Source organism: Necator americanus, chromosome II (genome assembly GCF_031761385.1).
Source record: "Necator americanus strain Aroian chromosome II, whole genome shotgun sequence".
In the NCBI taxonomy this organism is placed as follows: domain Eukaryota; kingdom Metazoa; phylum Nematoda; class Chromadorea; order Rhabditida; family Ancylostomatidae; genus Necator; species Necator americanus.
Window position 1 is genome coordinate 17,278,368 of NC_087372.1, and position 18,652 is coordinate 17,297,019.

General features: G+C 41.1%; 3 protein-coding genes across 4 annotated transcripts; 2 read left to right on the forward strand and 1 right to left on the reverse strand.

Annotated features, from left to right (window-relative positions):
* Nucleotides 1–169: 169 nt before the first annotated feature.
* On the forward strand, nt 170–18,310 carry RB195_018172 (uncharacterized protein; the record flags this gene model as incomplete). Of its 2 annotated transcripts, none has more annotated exons than XM_064185493.1 (22): nt 170–295; nt 2,705–2,817; nt 2,887–2,972; nt 4,294–4,405; nt 4,481–4,565; nt 4,629–4,792; nt 4,863–4,953; nt 5,885–5,964; nt 6,030–6,162; nt 6,216–6,289; nt 8,633–8,737; nt 13,611–13,677; nt 13,744–13,836; nt 16,552–16,645; nt 16,699–16,769; nt 16,835–16,894; nt 16,956–17,086; nt 17,400–17,471; nt 17,530–17,682; nt 17,736–17,856; nt 17,909–18,081; nt 18,139–18,310. In XM_064185493.1, 22 exons carry the CDS (start codon nt 170–172, stop codon nt 18,308–18,310), a joined length of 2,376 nt encoding a protein of 791 aa, XP_064041374.1. The 2 variants fall into 2 exon arrangements, with proteins under 2 accessions (XP_064041374.1, XP_064041375.1); XM_064185494.1 differs by having other exon boundaries at nt 185–295.
* On the reverse strand, nt 10,381–11,070 carry RB195_018173 (uncharacterized protein; the record flags this gene model as incomplete). The annotated part of the gene is made up of 2 exons (XM_064185495.1): nt 10,381–10,651; nt 10,922–11,070. 2 exons carry the CDS (start codon nt 11,068–11,070, stop codon nt 10,381–10,383), a joined length of 420 nt encoding a protein of 139 aa, XP_064041376.1.
* On the forward strand, nt 11,734–11,961 carry RB195_018174 (uncharacterized protein; the record flags this gene model as incomplete). The annotated part of the gene is made up of 1 exon (XM_064185496.1): nt 11,734–11,961. The coding sequence occupies one exon, from the start codon at nt 11,734–11,736 to the stop codon at nt 11,959–11,961; it is 228 nt and encodes a 75-aa protein (XP_064041377.1).
* Nucleotides 18,311–18,652: the final 342 nt, after the last annotated feature.

The window sequence follows — 18,652 nt, forward strand, 5'->3', positions numbered from 1 at the left end:
TTTCATTCGTTATTTTTCAGCATATGCTCTTTTTTGTTGCCTTATGTGATCGCTCGTACTTAGAATTAAAGATATTCTTCGGTTTTTTAAACTTACTTTTACGTTTTAACAACGAGCTATATCTGGATTTTCGGTGCCGAATACATACAGCTTGCTAATACTGCTGACTATGACAGTTCAGCAGATGGAAGAAAATGGGTATGAAGCCGCTTTGGATCAAATCGCTTCACTCCTTCAAAGGCCTGATCAATTGGAAAAGCTTCCAGAAATGCGCAAGCGGGCTGATAGAAAAAAGGTGACAACGTTCTTCCTTTTGAAATTCGGCTTAAACCAAACTACTAACTGAACTTCGTTGACTGGCGTCAGTGTCAGGCCATAGTGTTATTGTTTTGAAACATGTTGTAACTTAGGCCTAATCGACGAAGGCTTGCTCTATGCTCTCTCTACAGTATGCAGGGAACTCTGGACCTTTCTTCTTACTTTCTTATGTTTTTTTTTAAACATTATTTGTAATACTGCATGAATGATATTGCAGAGTCTCAGTTAATCATTTTCCATTAGTTTTATCGTTTGTTTTGCTCCTAGAAAAATACCTGTTTGCAAGGATTCAACTTGTACCACTTTTTTGTGTACTTTTTTCATCTTCCATAGGTGCAATACTGGGGGGGACCCTTTTTCATCAGTTAAGTTTTTCTTGACTGCGGGACATATTTCAAAGGCTTCAGTTTGTAGGCATTGGATTTCTGTCATTCTTTTCGCGTGGCTGTAGATACTTATCCGTGTAGGACGGATTTTTGTGTTTTATTGTGATACCGATTATAACAAACGGTAATCTTGCAACAAAAAAAAAAGGATCGAATAATCAATCCCGGCAAATTATGACCTTGGAGGCATCCCAGAAGCAAAATAAGCGATAAAACTAATGGGTGAAAAACAGGAAAAGCAGGAAGAAAGAACTTCCGGGTGAAGGGGGGGTTTCGCATACTCTGGAGGAAGCTCTGTGAGCGCCTTCACCGAGGACATGCTTCGTCGTCATTTAATAATACGTATTACGTCATCTTGCGAGACGACCTCATGAGGTTAAGAAGTCCTCGCAAGAATAGATATAAGAATTGCAGCTACTACTCCTCTTCGAGGGAAGGCGCTTACGCAGTTGCACCGAACTTGGGGTCCTTTTGATTCGACTTCACCCCATACATCTTCTCCCGACCTAGTTCCCTCTTATAACCACTTGCTCTTCGCCAGTTTCGAACACTTGCTCTTCGCCAGTTTCGAAAATATTGGTAGAGCCGTTCTCCCGACTTTTTCGGCTCTCAGTTTCCTCAGGATTGCAGATTGATTGAAGAGAATTGCTCAACTGCAGCTGTACGTACTAAGATTAGTGATTGTATTACTGACTGATACCTATTATTTCATAAATTCGGAAATAAAGAAGTAACGAGTTATCGATTTCTCAGTACTTTTTGCTTGATCTGACATTTGTGTCACCCCTTTTTTATATTGGTGTCTCCTGCACCACCGAATATGCATTAAGACCATCTCTGTTGTGTCTAGAGTTGTACCTTCACTTTTATACTTCGTCGCCATGAGAAGGGTGTGCGGTGTGTCATTCGTCTGAGAACCGTGATCTTCGCATTGTTGATGTGTGCACTAGTCGTTGCATCCACGTTGTGAGCGTCGCTAGTTATTTCTGTATATAGAAGAGTACGTAGTTGCAATCTACAGCGGCTACTTGTTGAAAAGCGTGGCAACCAAATCGGATGCGTTCAATCTTCCTCTGATCTCCTAATCTCTGATCCGGATAGGGGCATACGCCCTCATCTCATTTGTATGACGCATTCTTTTGCAAGTTTGAGCCTCCTCTCTCTAATCGTTCCAACTAATCACGACGGTCTCGTACTTCTTCTACGTCTACTAATCGTAATTTGACCTCGACTCTTTTTTTTTGAAGAGACATACATCAGCAATGATTCTTCGCCAACAGAACTCGCTGCACATTTTTCCGTTGTAGAAATCGTAGCCTGAAATATCTTTGCTACAAGTCAACTATGTTATTGTTTGTTTTTGCATTGCTACGCCTTCTCTTTACGAACAAGCATAACGATAATATTCGGCTTGCTGGTGTTAGTGCTTCACGCGGTTCCCCGGATCTTCGTTGGGGCGTGCCGTCCTTGGACATAGCTCTGTCCAAGCATTTAGACTTCATTTCACACAGAATACATCCATTCGTTACTGTTCTATAGTTTGTGAAACTATAGTCTCGCGTGAACTGCCTGTCGAAACCTGCCGACCTGAGTACCTTGAGGTCGTTAGTGTCCGGGAGTTCAGCACGACGAAACGGAAAGTTGCTGCCAAAGTTTCCCTACTCGCTCTGGGTATTTGTTTGTTTTATTCGGACTTTGACAATATGCTGGATGGCACCACCTTTTGGCAACATTTTGGTAACATCCGCCATATAATTGTGCATGTTATGTAGCTCATACGTGCCAAGAGCGTACACTCAAACGTCTGATTGGGTTTAGTACGAGCGGGAACAGATAGCAATCAGTCTTGTATAGGAGGTCTACTGGGATTATATTCACCTCTTAAATGCGCCAATTAGTTCGAATAGCTCAGGACATCCATTTTAGGGGGAGTTTGGAAAGATATATATGAACGTAATCTTTGTTTGTTTTGGATCATCATTGTGAACCTGTACCTGTAGGCTGCAGTAGAAGCTATGCTACGTACGGGAGTTCAATCGCAATTGGAAGGGATTCGTACAGCCATCGCACATTTGCATACTGCTTCTGAGGATATTAGTGCAATTGAGACGGGGTTAGCAGCTAACTGCCTCGATTTGTACTTAGTTTCTCAATCTTCATTTCTTTTTTCTACTTCGTTCAGCATCGCGGCTATTCGGCATCGTCTCACGCCATTTCCACAGCTTCGAGAGAAAATGCGCGAACTACGCGATGCTAATGCGCGACACGGTACGTACTTTTCATTCTTTCGTAACGGAAATTAAGAGTTGTTTCAAGATCTTTCAATATAGCCGTGGTACCATTAGTACCAGAATTGCTGTCTTTCATTCAGTAGTTTTTTTTAGAACTTCTCGGTTCTTAATGCGTTTCGTCTCTCGATATAATATATCACCTGGATATGAACGTCTGAACTCAGTTGTTGTAATGAGGATCACATCGTAATAAACTAAAGAATTCATTCTTATACGTTCTGCACCGGAAGTAAAAGAAACAATATAATTATGAATGTTGGATGAACAATTAGGATTATTCAAAAACAAAAACGAACTCGTTTTGCCAAAATTCCCATCTGTGTCCCATCTAAATACCCAAAAAGGCAAGAAGGTCCCGGAAAGAGAATTTTAACCGTTTAGTAGAGCAGACTTTCTCCTACAAAATACATTGGAAGGAATTTTTCAAAGTACTCTTTTGAATGAAATTATGAATGTTCTTCTTGTGGTAACAAAATACACATCAGTCGAGTTCTTCTGGCCACCGTCAGTGACAAACATTAAAAATACTTATAAATGGTTGGAAACAAGACAGTATTGCATGAGCCACATGCTCCGCACAGTTCGTCGTTTATTTTATTGCGCAAGGAATCTTGGCTTGCAGTGGTGAAATGTAATGTCCTGTCATTACCGAGGTTAAAGTTACGTGTAAATAGTTGAAAGAAGGGTAATGAAGTGTGCTCTACGCATCTTTTTTTTTGTTCAAAATGATTTTGAGCTTAATCGGGGATATAACACCGGACCTATGGTTAGTTTAGTTAGTAGGGTCAAAACAAGATGAAATGCAGTTCCGTAAGCGGCTGCGCTCGGAACGGTGTGGTGAAGCATAACGGTTGGGATAGTGATTGGATCCTTACTCGCACCATCCACTGCTGCAGTACACGATGGTCTTACGTCGATCCCAAGCGTTACGGTTCCCGCTCCTCTTCGAGCGCAGTCGCTTTCGTAACTGTACCACTCTTCATGTCCGACTATCTGACTACGTACATAGTCGAAAGAAAGGGTAGTTGGGACATCAAAATAATGGCATGAACTTTGTGTTCCTCTGCTTTTTTTTGGTTCTGCAGGAATTTTGCTTCACCAGAAATAGGACACTCCAGTTATAGATGAAGTTGAACATCCATTTAACAAACACCTTAGGTGCCACATCATATTTTGATACTATAGGTGTTGCTTCATCACCATCCTTGATTCTGATCAGCTTCATTTCGGATAGTAAAAGATTGAATTCTTACGGTGACTTGGTTCACTTTTTTGCTTCTAGCTATGATGACTTTTAGGACAGTATGCTGCTGCAATGGAGAACTTGAAACACATCTTCAACATCAATCAGACAATTCACGACACTAAAGTGGCTTTAGATCAAGGAAAGTTGCTTGCGGCTCACAAGAAGTATTAAAGCATATTTTGATTTTAACAACTTATGAATTTGTTGGATTGTTGTGTTTAACCATTTTTCGTCTTTAGCATCATGGATTTGGAGTTAGCGCGAGACGAACTTCTTTTCGAAGTGCATAAGTCGAATTCACCGAATAAAGATTACGAGAAAAATGTAAGTTTTTCTACTCTACTGGTCTCTGTAATTCCCGGAACAATTTTACCATGTTTTTTTTAGCTCCTTATCACGTTTTTCATCAAAGTAGATGAACTAGTCACGGACCTTAGCAGTAATATGTGGTTTGTGATTGGTCGTGCATTAGAAATGGTAAAAGGTAGCGAAACAGGCAGTGGCCCCCAGGAGCTTGTCACATGTATTCGTATTGTCGAACGAGAGGAACGGTAAGCAAAGAAAGAATAAGCCAGGAAGAAATTGTTGCTCCGTTCTTTGTTTCCAACTACATGATTTCAGTATTGATAACTATTACTTAGAAAAGAAGGCTCATGGTAGTGCATTCATGCCTCCAGGTCGACCTCGGCAATTAAGAAAGAAAGCTTTTGAGGTAACAAATTTTGTAGAAGTACTTTAATCGGTAGCAGATTGAACTGGTATAAGGGGTGCTTCAGCAGTTTCCGCTTTTTTTTTCTCTGTGTTCTTCTGAATAAGAGTTTTTGATCTTGAGAGCGATAGAACGTTTAGGTTGTATACACTACACCTGAAAATTTCTTATGAGACTTCCTTGATTGACTTCTGTAAACATATTCTCGTTCACTCTCTCAAAGTCTCTATTTCAAAAAGAAAATCTTGTGCGTTTACGGGGTTGGGTCAGACTTGTCATCCCACAAATAATTTGAATAATAATATAGCAAACAAATGATCAGGAACCGACGGCTTTCTATGCTTGAGGTATCACAAAGGTTGCAGATATCACAAAGTCGACGATATCGGGATCTCTAATTGACAAAGTAAAAGAGATAAATTATGAGTATGCACGTATTCACGTTCAATTCTCAGCGGTCGTCTTGAAGAACGACGTGAAAAACGAATTTAGTTCCTACGACATACGTTTAAACGCGGTGCCACTGTACACGAACCGCGTCGACAAGCGAGCGATCGGAAATCGATAAGGTCCGCCCTGCAGTCTATTCGAGTAAAACCAATGAGTAGGTTGCTGAGGAAATCGGAGCGTCGGTGGTGCGCGTTCTTATACGTATGGTAGGAACTATTGTTGTTCCCGTTTTTTTAGGACGATTGAGGGGAATTGATTCTGTTCACGCTCATACTCCTTAATCTACATTTCGAAAACCCTACAGAGACCTCACTCGCCAATTTTGTGACATGGTGTATTTAATGTTGCAGCTAGATGTGCGTTAGATGAAGTTGTTTAAAAAAACCTGTTTCGTGTGAGAAAGCATGATGACACCCATTCGAAACTATTCTAAATATGTCCGCTAATGACATCCATCAGTAATGATTATAGTTAAGACTTCCAGGTTCTCGAGAAAACTGTTTGGAGCCGCGTCGAGGGCAACCAACTCGAGGATCGTAGCTTAAATAAAGCCTGGCTTGCCAGGTTAGATGAAAACAAAAGTCTAATTGCGTGCTAAAAAAATAGTAGCTATGTAGTATATTTTGCAGGTACCTCGAAGTTTGCCGAAAGGTAATCGTAGACGATCTGCAACTGGCTCGTGCCGCAGTCCCTTGCTTTCCTCCAGACTACCAAATTTACGACAGATTTGTTCACATGTATCACAACTGTGTGTGCAAACGGGTTTGTAGAACGTGAATTCTACCATTTTTCCCTTTAGACTTTTTTTCTTCCAGCTTCGTGAAATTGCTGCAGAACGTCTGGAGAAAAGTGAGGTTGTTCAGTTGTTAAGTTGGATACAAACCTATGGGTAAGTCTTTCTATTCTTTTTTATACTTTTCTTTATGTTATTGTATGTGGTAGGATCAAAACTACCTGTAGCCTGATGGAGTTGCGTAAGCGGCGCGGTGGAGTTAACAGTCCTAATCGAATTGGGATTGCCGTTATCTCCACTCTTCTCAGTAGTATGTCTTCTGTTGGGTTGATGCAAAAATCCGTTGTTTTTGTTACAAAAATGGCGGAGAAAATTCTACTCACTTAATTTCTAATTATTTCTTTTATTATTTTACTTAGTATTTAATTATTTTATCCCCATGAAATTCGTCGTTCGTTTAATGAAACAACGGAAGAATTAATTGTAACAAAATTGTGGTGTGCTGTATCTTCTGCAGCACTACTTTGCGTAAAAAAAAAAACGTCTTGAACCCATAGGTGCGATAGGGAGGAGACAGACCCTCCTCAGGTGAAGGGGGTCTAGCTCATGAGGTGAGGCTCAAGTGATGAGGATCCCTTCGCCAATCGTCGAGAAGTGAAGGGGGTTCTTTTGCCAACCGTCGAAAGGTGAGGAGGTCCCTACTCCAACCGTCCAAAAGTGAAGGGGTCCCTCCTCCAACCGTCCAAACGTGAAGGGGCCCCCGTCCAATTGTCCAAAAGTGAAAGGGGTCCCTTTGCCAACCATCCAAAAGTGAAGGGGTTGGGGGCATCGATCATTGAGTCCGACTATCGCATCTATGCTTGAACTTTTTTTTTCAAACAAAATATTCTTGTTTTTAGTATCTTGTTAGCTGAGTATCCGAGTAAGATTTCAGAGGAGTCAAACAATTTTCAATTTAGATATCACCGTTTGTAAACTATTTTCAGTTGCTTAGTTTTGCTACCCCTATTAATACACAGGATCAAACACTCACTGATGTTTGACACTGATGTTGATGATGAAACACTGATGAAACACACTGATGTTTGACGCTCTGTCCGAGTCAAAAAGTACGTGTGGTGCCCTTTTCTAGACAACTTTACGGTAGAGTAGATCGTGGACGCGGTGATGGTTTTTTTGGTCGCACCCAAGTGCTATCAATATTGTACAGTAATGGCACTGGACTTTCGAGGCATCAGCAGACCAAAAGCACTAATACCAGCTATGAACCGTGAGCTTGGGAGTGATATCCTTCTTGAGTCACCTTCTCCTAAAAGTCGTAAATCTTCTCGGCGGCAGTTGGCGGACTGTGACTTTGTATGAACTGCGAACGTTCGACCCTCCTTGAATCTTGGCATAGAGGTTGCAACTTGTCGATAGTCAAATTTAAGCAACAGCCAAGATTATTAACAAACTTTATTACGGCTAACGTTTCAGCGTTGTCGCCTTCGTTAGAGCCTGGAAAGTAAGAACATTTGCAATATATCCTCTCAAATGCCTCATCCAGAACAAGTCATCATCCCTTAAAGCCATTACTCCACGAATCTGGGGTGGTGCGGGTTTCAGGTGGGTTATGCCTATACCTAGTCGTAGATTATGGAGAGAAGAGTAATTCCGCCCATTTCTTCCTAATTGCCGTAAATAAAGGCCTTAAAGGTACGAATTCGAGCGTTCCGGCGTGCTATTTTCCGCAATAAGTTCGATTGGAGCGCGCCAGCCTTGAGCATGCGCTGCATCTTCTGGGCCGTTTTTGCGGCAATTAAGAAGAAATGGACGGAATCACCCTCTTCTCCATAGTATACCACCCCGTATAAGAACTCTCCACCTGAAATCCGCACCACCCCAGGTTCGTGGAGTAATGCCTTTAAGATATCCGATCTGGAAACAAAACCAAAATCGTTGTGCCTACCTCAGCAGCCGCGTTACTGCGATGTGTGGTACAATCGCTGCAGTGCTTCAGTTGTATGAGCTTATTATAGACGATGGCACGGATGACCTCGATCATTTGAGGCTATGGTTGTTTTACGCTGTTAGGCGTGCCCTTATATACCTAATTTAAAGCCTATTACCTAACATATTTTAGTATAGAACCATCCTAATTGAGCTTCTATGAAATTCTAGAAAAAGAAGAAAATTTTACTCTTATTACTATCATTTTCCTCAACTTAATACTAAGAAAATATAATTGAGCCGTTATATGTACTTGTTATATTTAAATAGAGGTACAGTAAATAAATAAATAGAGGTATAGTTGACGGATGAAATATCGACAGAAACTTTCAACAGAACAAGAGAATCATTATATATTACAATACAACAATATCGTATTATAACATAACGTTGTTCTATACGTCAATCAAAATTTCTGTTAGTTTTAGACAACCAAAGCAGAATAAGTACCAATTTGTCTTAGCACCGGGCTTTAAACTGCTGAGCTTTTAGAAAGCGTGAAATTTTTAGTGCAGAAGAGTTGTTGGGCAATCGTCGTTTACAAATTAATACTGTTGCACTATTGGAAGATGTTCCGGTGCTGTCGAGAACGACACTCAACTCATTGTATGACAGGTGAGATTCTATCATTTTGATCATTTTTTTCTAATGGAAAGCGACGCAAAGAAGTAAGATTTGTTGAGCATTTGCGTCCAATACATATTCGAAAATAAAGTGAGACTTGATAATACGAGAACTTACAAATGTACATGAACTCGCAAGTATTTGAAATAATACTGGCACCTATGATGCCGAATGCTCTTATTCAGAACCTTTTACACATAGCTTCTAGCATTAAGGCCATTCGCATCTTTTGGGACAATCGTTAGGAAAAAAGTGTGTTTTGCTCTTGTATGTCCTCAATATCCGCAGCAAACCTCTGAATTCCTGAGATAAGGCCAGATTTGAAAGAAGTCGATTGTTCCGATATCTTTATATCTTGTTCGAGAAGAAAACCTCGCAAGGAAAACAAAAGTTTTCTTTTACCAGCACTCTAATTCTGTTATACAATCTGGTACTTCGATTGAACTACGCAAGTCGCAGAACCTTATAAGTATAAGTATATCCTTATAAGTTCATACGACCTTTCGATTCTCAATTGCACTTGAACGCGTGGTCACATATCAAAGGGAATAGTTAATGCCAACCTCCTTATCCTTTTATTAACGTTGGTACCTTAGGTTAAAGAATGAAGTGATTCAAACAACGCAACGTCAAGTCCATCGTTTATTATTGTTTTCGGGCGAATAAGTCCTTAAGATATGAGTGGACATTCCCTGGTATTTTATTTGCACCATAAGGTTAAGTCGCCACAAAAATTTGTAGCAATTGGCGGATGGGAGGATAACCGCGGATGCCTTTTCTGAGAAACAGGTGGACTCAGAGGAGAGGCTCCATGCTTCTCCCGGGTCGGGACCGATTCAAAACAACCTAAATCCTACTCCTTGGTTTGACCAAGAGCCTGCAATCAAGGTCGAAAGGTGGGAAGGCGCTTATGACTTACTTGACTTAATCGGCGGGATGATGTCATCGCCTGACGCGATTACCCGCATCTTCACCGAGGTGTGCCGTTTTTGAACATAGCTCTGTCCAACCTTCTCGATCTTCTGCGAGAGCTTGCACAGAATCAATCCATTCGTCGCTATTCCATATTCTGCGAAACCTTACGTCTGTCCTGAATTGCCTATCCACACTGAGTGTCCTCAGGTCCTCTTTCACAACCTCAGTCCAAAACTTCCGTTTTCGGCTAGGTGGCTTCTTCCAGCTCGAACACGACAAACTCCTCAGAGTTCGTTGAACAAGGCGATCTGCCGGTCTCTTTAATATACCAAAGACCAAAGAAGCGAAGACGATTTACTTTAGCATTTCTCGATGCGGTGCAAGATGTTCAATCTTCCACGAGTCATCCGCCAGTATACCGCATCAATTTCTGCGTAAATATCTTCATTGTGGGAAACCCTAGGCCAAAAGTAGCCATGTAGCCGTCTAAGCAGCTTTCATTCCGTGCAATCAAGCCTCTCCATAACCGTTGATGGTGCTGCCCAATTCTCCAATCCATACATCATGATAAGGCGAATTGCGGATAAGTAGACTCGCAGCTTGACTTCGTTGGTGATGGGGATTGACCAGAGGCATTTCGTTAAGGAGTTAAATGTAGAGGTGGCCTTAGCGCATCTTTGCTGAATATCTTTCTTGTAGCTGCCGCTGTTCTTCGGTCTTCAGCCCAGGTGGCAGAACTCGACGAGTTCTATCGGTTGTCCGTCCACTCTAATCCCCGTTCGAGGTCTTGAAGAGATCCATATCTGCTTACATTTATCAGGGCGGAGACATAGTCCATAGGCTGCAGCCAGCTTCGATACAAGGTTGACAGCATGTTGAAGTTTCGTACTGCTTTCCGCGAATATAACAACATAGTAAGCGTACTCGAGATAGGTCAAAGGGCGTCCGGATGGTGCTAGAATGATATCGGCAGGACACTGATCTACTGTTCTTCACATAATGTTGTCTCCGATGGCGAAATTGAACACGAAAAGTCCTGCCACCGTCCCTTGTCTTATTCCAATTACCACCTCAAACGGTGTTGTACAACCGGCTGGTGTTCGAACTGCAGCAGTTGTTCGTTGATTCGTGTCATCAAGCAAGAGAACGAATTTTCCTGGTACTCCATCGGCGCGGAGCGCGTTGAGAAGACGGCCTTAGTGAGCAGAGTCGAACGTGGCTTCAAAGCGCAGAAACGCTAGTTGTGTTGGCTTCGAATACCGCTGCCAGATTTCGATCACTCTCCTGACGATGAACACCTGGTCAATCGTAGATCGGCCAAGACGAAAGTAAGCTTGCTCGTCGCGCGTTGTTTCTTCGCGATGTTTAATGAGTCGGTCCAGGATAATCTGCTCCAATACCTTGTACATAACACGCAGCAAAGAGATTCCTCGATAATTCCTAGAGTCCATGACGGGTAACTTCTTGTGGAGAGGAATTATGATAGCGTGTCTCCACGAGTCAGGTATCCTTTCGTCTATCCATATTGAATTATCTTGTCATCTCACGAATCCCAGGCGGAGGGAGATATTTCAGCATCTCTGCGCTAATCTCGTCGTCTCCATCAGATTTTCATTTTTCATCTTTTGGATACAGACTAGAGCCTCGGACTCTGTCAGTGGTTCCTCGTTAAACGCATATGTCGTATGTCCCAGATGGAACAACTAATTCAAGAATTGTTCTTCAACAACAACACCTATTCGGCTTTTCACCCCTGACCAGGTAAGAGGTCATATAAGGGAAATTGAACACGTCATCCTAGAGGTCCTCCCGAATCTGAAATGCAATCATGAAGAGTTGAACATCACCAGATCCAGATCGAATCTGAATATCTGAAGGACCTACTGCCGACCCACACTGAAATGCTACCAATGCTCTTCACTCTTCACCTGTCGGAACGCAAGATTTTCAAATAATAGAAGATCAAAAACACCGCGCTGTTGTATAAGAAAGGAGATCCACTCGACATCAGTAGCTGTCGCCCAATTAGCTCATTTCATTAAAAACTCTATAAAGAGTAATTCTCAACAGCAATGGAAAAAAGTGTAGATAGGACAGCCATAGGAGCAAGCAAGCAGGGTCTCGGGAAAGATTCTGCACGATTGGCCATATGCACGGTTTCGAAACCTATTGAAATACTACGAGAGCCCAACGTGCCGCTGTGTCTTACTTTCATCGACTTGAAGAACGTTTTTGATTCAGTTGAGACGGAAGTGGTTGTGGAAGCTTTGACAACCGAGACGTCCTTACTCAATACTTAGTTTCTCAGAGACTTGCAGTAACTTCACAACTACAGTTTCAAACTCTACAAGAAAGCTATCCTCGATGTGAAGAGAGGGGTCCGACAATTTCATCCAAAATATTCAGTGTCAGTTTCGGGAACGGCGTGCGGAGGTTGAAATGGGAAAACAATGAAGTGAAAGTTGATGGGCAGCAGGCAAAACATTTTCGTTTCGCTGATGACATCGTTCTGACACGTCAGCCGACCTGAGTGAATACTGATTAGTAACTTTCACTGAAACTTTTCCTCTTTCCAGTATTGCCGCAGTAGAGAGCCAACGGTAAAATATAGGCACTGAACAAGTAAGCAGTTTTCTAACGTGTCGTCCTTGGAAATAGCTCTACCCAACCTTCTCGCTCTACAGCAAAAGGATGCGAGATCAAAGAGGTTTTTGATCACCTCATAATTTGAACAGAAAAGTGAAGACTATTTTCTATGACTACCCTTGAAGGCGGTGTCAGGTATTGATGTTTGTTGCGTGTTATACGCCACATCTAATTCCGTTTAATGTTCTAAATCATATCATATCCTTAGCTAGAAGTAGCCAAAAAACTATCCGAGGGGCCTTCTTTTCGTACAGTCGATTTTTCGCCATCACTGTGGACGATGCTGCTCGAGTCTTGAATTTTTACATCATGGTATGTTGAATAGCGTAGGTAGAAGCGCAGCTTCGTCGACCGGGAGTCGACAGATAAACTTGGTCTGGAAAGTTGAGTGCAGAACAGGACTTAGCTCATCTTTATTGTATATTACTCTCGTAGTTGTTGTTCTTCGGTATGTAGCAGCTCTCATGTACGACTTCGATCGGCTGTCCGTTTATCCTAGTTCTCGTTAGAGATCTTGAGGAGACCTACATTCGCTTACGCTTACAAGAGCGCAGGCGTAATCCATAGGCTGCAGCTAGTTCCAGTGCACATGGAACAGAAGATGTAGCAGGAGATCTCAACATTTCTGTACAAATTCCGTCAACTTCTTCTTCGTTCTTTTTTTTTGGTGCAGACCGGAACTTTTGTTTTTGTCCAATGTGCCGCAACGTTTAACAACGAAGCTAGGGGAATGAAAAACGGAACTTTTTTCGGAACAGCGAAATGTTTATTCAACAATTTCATGCTGTTACGCCACAGTTTTTCTCTATAAGTCCATGGATTAACGACTTTCTCTTCAGAACCTTCCTCTGTTATTTCTTTGTACATAGAGGAGTTCTTAGCGTGGGACATTTTTGAAAATAGTTCCGTCTTTAAACTAGACAATTGTCGCTTTTTGAGCTTGTTTATCTCACCGTACTTGTGGAAACCAACACTCCTTTTTGTAGCCAAGTTCTCGAAAATTCTGTCGCTGATGGTTAGTGATACTATTTTGAGAACTCTCGAGTAAGTACTCCTTCCGATTGCGCTTGACATTTCGGAAAAAAGTTGTAAGTTCATCTCAGACTCATTCGGTGTCCTGTCAATAACACTTGTTAGCGTTTTGAGGACGGTTGAATGGAAATGGATTCAATATGAACTTTCAGTTTTCTTCTGAGTTTGGGAGTTCGCATTTCATCAATTGTACTCTCAAAACTAATTAATTAACACATCTGAAAAAAAGATTGATAATCTCCTAGTAAAGCTTTTGATATTGGTGTTGCAGTTTCATTGAAATGACACGGAATGATATGAAGATCTGGCTTGAAAAGACACTGAGTGCTGAAAAGGATGTTAGTGTTTTTAGATTCATTCATAGAGAACCATTGAGTAAGCTTTATTGACAGCCAAGTTTTTAGGACTGGAATAAACATGTGCGTCCGGATGAGGATAACTTTGGTTATTTCTACACTAGCTTACCGAATATTATGTTTGGAATGCTGAGGGACACGGTATGTTTCCATATTGTTACCTTTCTTCTTCAAGCTGGAAGTGCTCGAAGTAATTCTCATACAGAAAAACCTTGATGATGTCTCTTTTGTTTCAAATTTTTTTACTTTGTCATCAGTTGCAGTTATTCTTTGGCGCGTACGTTAAAATTTTACTTAGTACATTGTGCGTCATCCTTGCTATGGTGTGTAATATTTTGAAATCCAACCAAACTTTTTCGCTCTGTTTCTCCAATATGTGTACAAGCCTGCTTTTAAGGAGGGTTTTTCTACAAGTTTCGCAGACAATATTGCCGAAAATATGTAGTGTAGATCCTTTTTTGAAACGGTTTTATTTTTTTAAGCAAGAGGTTCTTAATGAGTAAATAAAGGTTGTCATCAGATTAGCAAAACCGCAGAACTTCCTATCTCTTTATCTTTTTATTTTAACCCAAAGGAGCTCCTTACTGAATCTCTAACGACTGGAGAGATGTCCAGAGTGAAGTCTAGGTTTAGGTTCCGCACCTAAGGTCACGAAGTTCACATATTTCATGAGAATAAGAGTCAGGAAGCAATTGCTACAGATTTTCCGGAATGCTTGGAACCTAATGTTGTTTCACAACGAATTTCTCCGTTCTTAAGCCATCATTCCACTAGTTGCAACCTCACTTCTTTTTCCGAGAATTATTCGTCAATTTCTCTGTGAAAGTTGTGGTACAAAGTTGCAGTAACGTTACGCTATCGCTGTTTTTAAAGGCGACATATCTCGAAATTGACGAAGTTGAGGTTTCTGTGGGACAATATAAAAAAACGGCGTGGGAACCACCTCATTTTCTACGAGATGCATTAAAACGCGCCAACCTTTTACACCCTTCGGCTCCCTCAGCACCCTATTCGAAAGCAACGCATTCTAGCTTACCTCTTAGGATATAAAGCAGTTTCTCACGTCGCGTTTTAGAACGATTGGGAGAAACTGAGCATGGTCGCGCTCATAATCATAACCCGAACTCTGTATTGTCCCTCGGAGACCAAAACGCCATTTTCGTGATATGCTGCCTTTGAACTTAGTACCTTGCTCTTACTCATGAGCGAACTTAGAGAAGTGCCAGAGTAAATCCACTCAATTTTTATAGAAGTGCAATTGCACAAATGTTTAACTCTGTAGTTAGATTTCATATCTCGTCGTTCTAACGTATTATCAATTCTTTGAAGATGCTCGCAACAACAGCCTATGAATTGAAAAAAAACTAACGACGAAAGTTTAAATTTTGAAGATGGGCCTCTTGTATAAGTCTCCATCATTACAATGTCGACATATCTGTTCCAATCGTAGACGTTATGGAAAAGACTTCTATGTCGTCTACGCAGATCTGAATCCTTGATCCAAAAGTGGAACTGCACATCGCGTTCCCAAAGGGCAGAGTTTGTGTCGACACCAACAGATACTACGCTTTGAAGGATCTAAACCGTACTTCGACTGCTACATAACATCAAACGAACGTGAATGAGAGAAAAGACATACCGGATCGTTTCTTGAAGAACAGGGGCGCTAATCTCTCTTCCTCATTAGAAGCAGATAACCAGCTATCTGTCTAAATTCTTTACTGTGTAAACGGTTCTCGACATATGAACGAATTTGTCATAGTATCACTTCTAGACTTACGTGTGCAATTTGTGAATGTCCGATGGAGAGAAGTGCGAAGAATAGGATCACTTTTCCGACCATTGTCCGTGATATGAACTACTGACAATGTTATTATACAGCGGGAGCGGAGGCGGAGCCACCTCTTTGGGACGCATTGCTTCTGTGTTCTTTATTGAAGTTTAAGGTGTTTTCAATGTTCCTTACTTATGCTTTTATTAAGCTGAATGTTCTCTATTTGCTCACATGTGTCCTTTGGATTACTTTTCATTTACTGATTAATGTTCCACAGCGTCTACAGGGCTAATAGTTTGAAACCGCACTGAGGCAGCAGGGCCTTTAGTTCGTATTGACTTTTGTGTTCCCGAGCCTATCATTCCCTCGGGCGGTGAAGAAACAGAAACAGAAATCACCTTGATACATCGGCTGGCCGAAAACTACAAACTAGAAAACAAATCAACAGTTTGTCTTGGTAAGATTAGTCAGAAACGAGCTAATGGAAAGAGATAAGTAACTTCAAAGAAAAAAACTCCTTTCTTTGTTCATATATTTTACAAAGTTGTCGATGTGTTAATTCAGTGTTTTTATCCTACCAGATAAGTCTTGTATAATACAAACCACAAATGCCGGAGGGATGGATGTGAGTGTGGGTCGGTACTGCGGCACTTTCGAACCATCGAAGAGCGAAACTTCTTACCGCTGGCGTTACTGCTTCCAGTAAAATATTTAGCATTAGTATCATATATTGTTGCTCAATTGCTATTTTTATTGTTTTCTGTATAATAACTTATTTTATTCCAAATCGGAAGATGCCAGCATCAAGCTACAATTGCTACTTGTGGTCTTTGAAGTGACTTGTAGATCAGCATAATTGCAATTCGGAAATTACAAAAGGTTGTGACAGATTCTTCAAATTCATCTCTCTGGTTCTCATTATGGTTTGTTTCATTAATTTCACATCTTTCCCATCTGATAACTTTATCCAGAGGTCTTATCTACCTTGTTTTCCGTTCCGGCAATTAATATTAGTAGCTAAATTACTCTTACTATTCATGTGAAATGTTGTGTAGTTGAATGTTGAGTACTTTTCGATACAGGTTACCCTTGCTAAAGAAGTGAGCGTAGAAGTGATTCCGAACGTCATAAATTTGACAATAGAAGAGTTTTTCGCCTTCGCAAATTCTTATAAAGGTATTTCCAGCACTTTTGGTTGTCTTCAAAAGCATTTTTTTTTAATATTATAGATGCTTTTACGGCCTATCGCAACAAGTACTTCGAGAACAGGAGCAACTTCAGAGAATTCACATCTACTATGGTTAGAGTCATTCGTTTGTGATAGTTCTCAAATGACCACTGAACCAAATGATTAACTATTTTTAGATTGCAATAGCTAACAATCTGCACACTTGCATCGAATCCACAGATAAGTACATGCAGCAGGTGCACTTTTTATTGAGCACAGAAGCTTTAGCAGGAAATGACTCACTAAGCTCCTTTGTAGGTTCGTTTATCCATGGAGAACGATGAACAGCAGGACTGTAGCATTGCTGGCCGACGTGCTGTTGGCCGCCAACAAATCATCGACAACATAGACCGTCTTAACGCGAGATGGAGTAGTGCTGTTGGCGTCGCGTGAGTTCCAAGCAAATTAGAATTGCAATATGTCTGTAATCGTGGGCCAATTTGTGATACTCCTTTTTTCAAAATGAAGGTGAATTTTTAGAAGATTACATCCTGAAAACATTTTATTTTTATGGTGCGAGTACTGCAAGTAACCAGTTCTACTTTTTTTTATTAGTGTGTGTAAAATTTCACTTGTAAATATACTTATACAACAAGTGAAAAGGGTGTTATTTATGTGTTTCTGCAATCAAGCTTCCCTTCTACGTAAAGTGCGCTGTGAGTCCCATACGCTGGTTGGAGCAGCTTCATACATCTTTTTCAGAGTTAATTTCCTGCTTGAAGAAATATGTGAGGATCTGAATCCGCACCTTGCAGAGTTGTTTTCTAGAAAATGGTAAGGATTTTGGTGTAATGGAGGTGCAGTTTTACTTATTATCTATTCTACTCCTCAGGCTCGTCGGCTGTTCAGCTCCGGAAACCATTTGCATGACTGTGCAAGACTACTTCGCTGACCACCGTCATCTTCGCCCAGCTACGCGATGTGCGCTTTTGATGGACCTGCAGTTCAGAATAGTTGGCGAATACCTCAAAGCGATCGATTCTCGGTATAGTCTTGTTTCTTAATTGTTAGAATTAATCAGAATTGCTCCAATTGCAGTCGTCTAACGTTTGCGACGTACGAGGAACGCTCAGCAGCAGGTTCTCGTATGAAGGCTGATGCTACACGGCTAGAGACTTTATTCCAGCAACTTCTCGATACTGGAGATATTAGCGAGCCAGTGAGTTGGTCTTCTTTTTTTCACATATTCTATTTCAGGTCTTGTTCTTCAGTTCTCTCTGGTGACGTCGTTAATCTCGAGCTGCGGTGATGTAATTAGCCTTCGTGACAAATCACTGCTCACACTTGAAGTGACAACATTTAGTAGAAAATATCCGAATATCCCACTCGACTTACTTGCAGCTCTCCTTGCGAGTCGAGATGATGTTTCACGCAGTGAAGCGAAGTGGGTTCAACTCTGCATCATTAGCTCAAATTCCAGCTTGTATTTTTCATTATACAGATCAATGGCCGAAGAGGTGATGTCGCACGTGCAGTTCCATCCAAAAGATCGTGTCCTCGATCAGTTGTTTGCATCCGTGATCGGCCGCAGCGACTCTTCTTCGTGGAAGCCCAATTTGGACATGATGAATATGTTGTCGTCATTCATGCGAAGAGACCAGCCTCAGTCATAGGTCTTTACAGATCCGGCCATTTTTAATAGGAGAACGCGCGGAATATGTGGTAACATCCTCGTTTGGTAATGTCTTAGAACGCATATAATGAAGTCAATTTTTACGACTTTTTTCCGATATATTTCTGTTCCATTGCGAAGTTCTCTATTCTCATCGCTGTTTTTAATGCATCATTTGATTCACTTTATGAATTAGTTGGGTATTTTTGGTTCTCTCTTGAAATAGCGATGTATTTATGGGGTCATATAATCTGTTCATCTCAGAGCACAATTTACTTGCGTTTAACACGATGCGGTTGTGTAGAACGACGTCATGTTTTGGGTCGAAATAATGCTTGTATAG